At 45.7% G+C, this 6,095-nt stretch overlaps 1 protein-coding gene across 2 annotated transcripts in view; it reads right to left on the minus strand.

Annotated features, from left to right (window-relative positions):
* Nucleotides 1–1,157: 1,157 nt before the first annotated feature.
* The window catches only part of LOC119298873, a 5,626-nt gene continuing 688 nt past the window's right edge, over nucleotides 1,158–6,095 (minus strand). The window contains exons 2-14 of one of the 2 annotated variants that reach the window (XM_037576176.1): nucleotides 5,475–5,548; nucleotides 5,261–5,378; nucleotides 5,060–5,145; nucleotides 4,811–4,976; nucleotides 4,540–4,733; nucleotides 3,973–4,160; nucleotides 3,786–3,881; nucleotides 3,419–3,534; nucleotides 2,710–2,811; nucleotides 2,511–2,620; nucleotides 2,330–2,417; nucleotides 1,800–2,017; nucleotides 1,158–1,695 (exon numbers count right to left, since the gene is read on the minus strand). In XM_037576176.1, the coding sequence (XP_037432073.1) occupies nucleotides 1,491–1,695; nucleotides 1,800–2,017; nucleotides 2,330–2,417; nucleotides 2,511–2,620; nucleotides 2,710–2,811; nucleotides 3,419–3,534; nucleotides 3,786–3,881; nucleotides 3,973–4,160; nucleotides 4,540–4,733; nucleotides 4,811–4,976; nucleotides 5,060–5,145; nucleotides 5,261–5,378; nucleotides 5,475–5,548 (1,761 nt within the window). In that variant the 3' untranslated portion in view covers nucleotides 1,158–1,490. The remainder of the gene's footprint in view (nucleotides 1,696–1,799; nucleotides 2,018–2,329; nucleotides 2,418–2,510; nucleotides 2,621–2,709; nucleotides 2,812–3,418; nucleotides 3,535–3,785; nucleotides 3,882–3,972; nucleotides 4,161–4,539; nucleotides 4,734–4,810; nucleotides 4,977–5,059; nucleotides 5,146–5,260; nucleotides 5,379–5,474; nucleotides 5,549–6,095) is intronic. The other variant, XM_037576177.1, reaches the window with a different exon arrangement.

Genomic DNA, 6,095 nt, shown 5'->3' on the forward strand with positions numbered 1-6,095 from the left:
GAAGAGGCCGGTGGTGGAAGGGGGGAGGAGGGGATGGGGGTATAAGAAGAAGACAAAGGCGGCGCGGCCAAGAGAAGGGCGGCTGGTGTGCTGCAGGCCGGGTGGCAGGTCAGGTCCGCTCCGGCCGGTCAGAGAAGAAGGGAAGGGGAAGGGGAAGGATGGTTGTTGGGTGGCAGCTTTGGTTTGCTTTGCCAGGCGAGGAGGAACACGAGAGAAGAGAGAGAGAGAGAGAGGGGTTGGGCTTGATCCTATCCCTCCCCATGTCTCCTCTGCTGTGGTGGTGGGGGATTCGCCGGAAAGGAACCTGAAAAGGGATCGTCTCGGATCAAGGAAAGCAGAAAAAGCACTGCACAGCAGAGAGAGGGGAGATACAGATACGTCCGTCCGTCCGTCCGTCCGTCGTGGTGTGCCCGCTTTCTCTCTGCTCGGTTCCCGCCAGAATTCAAAACCGGAGCAAAGAGACAACGCGGTCGTCCCAACTGCTCTCTTCCCGCCAAAAAAATCAAAATGCCCTTGAGGAGGATCGCGCCGGCAATTACTGGCAACCTGATTGCCATGATCCTGCCTCTGCTCTGCTCCGCTTTGGATGGCCTGTTGGTCGGTTTGCTGGAGGCCGCCCTCCCATGTCCCCCAGCAAGCACCTCATCGACAAACAGTGAACCCAGACCAGACCAACAAAGGGACCAAAGAATCAACTGTGGCAGCAGAAACAGAAGGACCAAAGAATTCTTCAGGGTCTGCTGATCAAGGGGGGGTCAGTCTGCTACAGTTGTGGTGATCCATCCTGGACACCGTAAGTCCATGTGTGATGGAATTAAAAATAAGTGCTTCATCTGTAAGGCTACTCCTCATCAAGTACGTAGATGCTTTGCTTGTCAAGAAGGGGCCATCATCAGTCTGCTGGGTACATTGGCAGTGCAGCTCCAGGGCTGGGTTTTTTTTTTATCAGGTTTCTGCTACTGTTCTAGCGATGAGAGTTTCTCGTAGAATCAATTAATTAAGGAGGATGAAGCAAACCAAACAGCACGTACTAACTGACCAACCAACCAGAAGAGAGTAAGAAACCATCCAATCCAACAAGGAAACAGAAGCGGCTCTGGCTCTGGTCTCCCGCCAAAACATGAAAGGAAGCCAAGGAAAAAAAACACGGACAGACGGAGAAGTCAAGAAAGATCATTTTTCCATCAATTAGCAGATTAATTACCAGTCGGGGAAGGGTAAATAACACACGTCCAAAAAGTTACAGCCCTCCATTAGCACTACTACCCTACCCAGAGCGCAAAAGCTGAGCAGCTGGAACTGGATATACCACCTCCTCCTACAAGGAGACCTCTTTCTTTCATCGATCAGGCTTCTACTTCTACTCTAGATCAACATCATGCCGTGGAGGAGCCTTCTACTTCTGCCCACACCGGAACACCAAAAATGGCGGGTCCGCACAAGCACCCGCACCGCCCTCTCTGAGCCCCGAGGCGCCTCTCTGGGGGAGCTCACGCGGTCGTGCGCGCGAGGTACTTGCCGCGTTCATAGCTCAGTCCCCGGAGCGACGCCGAGCACAGCGAGGGGACCAGGACGGCGCCGGGGACGCCCAGGGCCTCGCAGACGCCTTCCGGTGGTGTCGTCTTCGACCGTGCGTCCGTGCCTAGGGATGCCAAGGCGGCGTTCAGGCCAGCAGATGAGGGCTCCAACCCGATCCTGCAAAAACAACAGAAGCACACGCAGCCGCTATTTTCAGCGCGTGCAGAAAAAGGGTTTCCAATGGGCGATGGATGATGGCGGGGAGGAACCTTGGTGCTTACGTTAGATCAAAGCGGTCCGTGTCTGAGGTCATCACGGCACAGACGCCCGAGACGACCCATGGCGGGAGAGCCGCATCCTTTATCTCCATGCTGTAGCACATGCTGCCACCCGCCACAAGAGGGGGATCAGACGCCGCTAATCCAGCTTCTCCACCGTCATCACAAACACTAGACGAGGCCAGGCCATTGTCGGCTTTCCTCATCTCCCTGCATATCACCTGCAAGACCATGTATTCAGGGAGGGTATGAGATTTTCCGAGTTTTTGCACAAACACAGCGAAGCGTTATAAAACATAGTATAGCTGCTTCGATTTCAAGTGGATGAATAAGGTGCTTTTAGACCGAGCATTCTGTGACTTATTAACAGCGAATCCAGCAAACAAAATACTTGACACTAATGATAGATAGTTGTGCAGCAGTAGCACCACGTGGTTAATAACTGGACGTAAATGTGGGTCCGCAAAACCATTTTGCTTGCTGCCTAAGGAAGCAGGCAGGAAGAAAAACAAAGTCGATGGAAATGAAACTACCTCGGGAATATGGAGGGAACCATTTTGAAATGGCACCGGTGAATAGAGCACCGGGACGTCTGTGGCAGATAATGAATTCAGAAAGGATCTGGAAAAAGAAATCACAGGTTTAGATTACACAACATGAAAAACCCAGGGGTTTAAAAGGAACAGAGTGATTATTACAGATTAAGCACCCTACTTGTAGTTCAACAAGACATCATATAAGCCATGAACGCTCTTATTGCCAGTAAATGAAAGGAGTGACTGCGTGGTGTTGTCCACCTCAGATAAAGCATCTATATGAAGTGTCTGCCCATTCAATAGAAAACAATCACAGTCAGTTACTAGCTGCAGCCTTACCAGAGCAAATAAGTGCAAGTTGAAGAATTAAATAGAACCTGGCCCAGGTTGAGTGTTCGGATTTTTGAGAATTCGATCAGGTCGTCTTCGGTGGCCTGCTCCACTTCGGCCTTGCATAGGGGCATAGAAAAGCAAACACCCTGCAACAATGCAGTCATATGGTCACACAATTATGATCGCAAGTGACAATGATGTGTTAACCCGGTACAAAGCTTGAAATCAACACAGCTTGGATTGGCCTGGAGCAATTCGATGCCCTAGAGACCAACATACCAAGTTAATATTTCGTTTCTATTATGGTACTCCCTTGTAAACTAATATAAGACATTTTAAATCACTAAAGTAGTGACCTAAAACGTCTTATATTAGTTTACACAGAAATACCAAATAAGTGTAGAAAATCGACTTCAACAACCAAAAAGATGTTTCTTTCAGTAAAATTGGCAAACAGAAGAAGCACTGAGTTTAATCACAAAAGTCTTAAAGCTTTATTCACATGTGGAACTAGTGTGATGTTGTAACTCATATGTCGTAAGTCCCCCAAAAAAATGGAAGTGGAAAATGAAGAAATCTAGAATAGACTTGCCAACCAATAAGTCGATCTACTTGAGTGAAGTAACACTTAGAAGTTGGAAGCAGTAATGTACATAATGGTTGGTCTGTAACAGAAATGTGGCACTGTAATAGGGGTTTCAAAAAGAAATGTGAAACGATGGTGAGGTTGGAAAAACAAAATGAAGGACTGACCTGTTTTCGTAGTAGTGACCTCATGCCACGTGTAGATTGTGATAAGTAGGCGTTACAGGACTGCTTCTCCGAACCGTTTCCGCTGATAAATAGAGCAACAAATTGTGCTGTATAAACTGCAATAACAAAAGTAATGTTCAGTAAGATGAATGAGGGTGAGCCATAGACTCACAGTCTAGTAGAACCTAAAGATTCAATACTTCCCACGAAAATGAAATATAACTGCAATCGAAGGTAATCATGAGACAAATGTGGAATCTTAACATGTTCAGAATTCTTTGTACATGTACAAAGACAGTTAAATGTTTCATATATATGACCAATCAGATTATTATGAAGGATTGAGGTATGAGGAGCAAGAAGATACCATAGAAGATATTCAATAGATTCTTCCGGAACATGTAGTAAAGATTCTGAAAAGAATCTTCCCAATCCTGATACCTTTTGTCCATGAAATCTTTTTCTACATGCCAGAAGGAGAAAGGGTAAAGATCCACAAAAGTACGGGGATATTTTATCTTGAAAAGCACGCAATAGTTCGGTCTAGTAATTACCTCCTCGTGCAGTTGATGAGAGCATGGCAGATACGATGGGAGCAGGTAACATGGATTGTGGATATACCCATGACTGCAGTGCCTTCGAGAACAAGAATTCCTTGTTGCTCTCTTGCCTCGTGTGTCCTGAACTTTGAGATCTACCTCCAGCAACAGTGCCCCTACAACTTGTACTCAAATTGTGACACCTGTTGCAGGCAAGAGTTATTATACTTTGGACCTTTGAGGCAGAAATCTAAACAAAACCAAACGAAAACGACAGGGTTCAATTTGCAAGTACATTTCAATTAATTTCCCTAGCAACCGTATGCTGTACTAGACATGATATCACTTGGAGCACTGACTCATACAGACACCAATACTTCATTCAAATTTCTGGAAAAAAATTGCAGGTGTAGTAAGCATCCAATGAGACTAAATAACCAAGAGACACATACCATTTACATATCTAATTTTCAGAGTGTCAATCTAAGACATGTCACCGGGTCAATCAAGATACTCATGAACTTTCTCTGGGAACGGTGCATTTTCTAAATGAAAACAAGAAAGAAGCTAATGCATACGCACCACTTCACAGAAGATGATGAAACAAACTGCAGGGTTGTCTTCAAGGTGAGATCCAAAGGAGCTCTTTTTCCTGGTATTGTGATCTTGGAAGGGCACACCTCTGAAGACTTCAAAGGAACATCACCAGCCTGTATGTTAGTGCCACTGGAAGCTCCAGAAGCACCACGAGCTCCGAACCCTTTCATCACTTTGTCCTACACAGAGCACTAGAAATATTAGAGGATGGTTAATAAATACATATACTGTAGTGCACTAGGTAGATGCTCCTAACCATGTCAAATTTACTAGAGCCAGCCTGCTTCTCATCGCCAATGTGAAGCTCTGATACACTCCGCAGAGCATTCTTGCTGCATTTCTCAGCTTTCCTAAAACCTGGTTTTGCTGCTTCCGCGAGCGATGGAACAGAAGAGTCCAACTGGGCAGAGTCGTCATTGGTGCTGAATTTTGGGAGAAAAACAATCCAAATAAGAGCATGGACATCGCATGAAACAAGATCAACTGCCTCTGGTAAAATAATTACCGTGGAAACGGAGATTCTGCAGACTGTGAAGCCGTTACAGCATCAGCAGACTTGGGAACCTTCTCATTGTTCAGTAAAGCATCCTGCTTTGAAAGACATTATAACAAGTTACTTATATAACAAAACAAGTGGTTCAACACAATGCTGTCAAATACTTGGAGCAATGAGCATCATTTTCTTTAACAAGACACAACGTCTAACCTTACAATTTTCTTTCCCAACGTTTCTGGATTTTTTAACTGGGAACACCTCTGTGACACGAGTGCTGATGTATTTGGATATTTTCTGCTGTTCTGGGTTCCGAGGCCCATTGCTTGGCCTATACCCAGAAAATCAGTCAGGCATCAAATTTCCCAACAAAGCAAGCACAAGAGGAGAGCAACATCACGATACACGACAAAAGAACACTTTATACCTATCAAACGCCGCAGAAGGGAGTGACTGATCATTGGCAACCTTTTCAGACACGCGTCGCTTCAACTGCTCTTCCTGCGGGAATCAATCAACGGAACAAGATTCAGTGTTCATCTGCGACCCTGTAGCATATAATGCTTGCAGCAGGATTTGATGCATTTTTAGTGTGTAATAATGTGGCGATGTGAAGTGGAGACGAAGCTCTAGCAGGCCCCATGTTTCCCCTTTGTAAGATCAACTCACTCTCCTAAAATCGCTGAAATACGGAGGTTCTTCACAACACATTCTTCATAAGTGAAAAAACTGACAATGCGGCTGATTCACAGCGCATTTAACTATACATATGCATGTATACCAATTGGTAGATTACAATGCAGCACTGCATCAAACACTTGGCTAAATTCTGGTGCAGTGCAGCTACTCTCTGGCTGAAACCTAAGCGCCGTAAACGGTTGGATGTGGCATCGTTCTTAATGGGTAATAAACGCCTTTCTTTCAAAATAACTGCAGCGCTGCGTCAAGATCTTGTTTGGGACTTGTTCGGCGTCGCGTTTCAAAATAACTGCAGCGCTGCATCTCTGGATTGTAGCGACAAGGAACCAAGCATGGATTGGAGGTATTA

Source organism: Triticum dicoccoides, chromosome 5A (assembly GCF_002162155.2).
Source record: "Triticum dicoccoides isolate Atlit2015 ecotype Zavitan chromosome 5A, WEW_v2.0, whole genome shotgun sequence".
In the NCBI taxonomy this organism is placed as follows: domain Eukaryota; kingdom Viridiplantae; phylum Streptophyta; class Magnoliopsida; order Poales; family Poaceae; genus Triticum; species Triticum dicoccoides.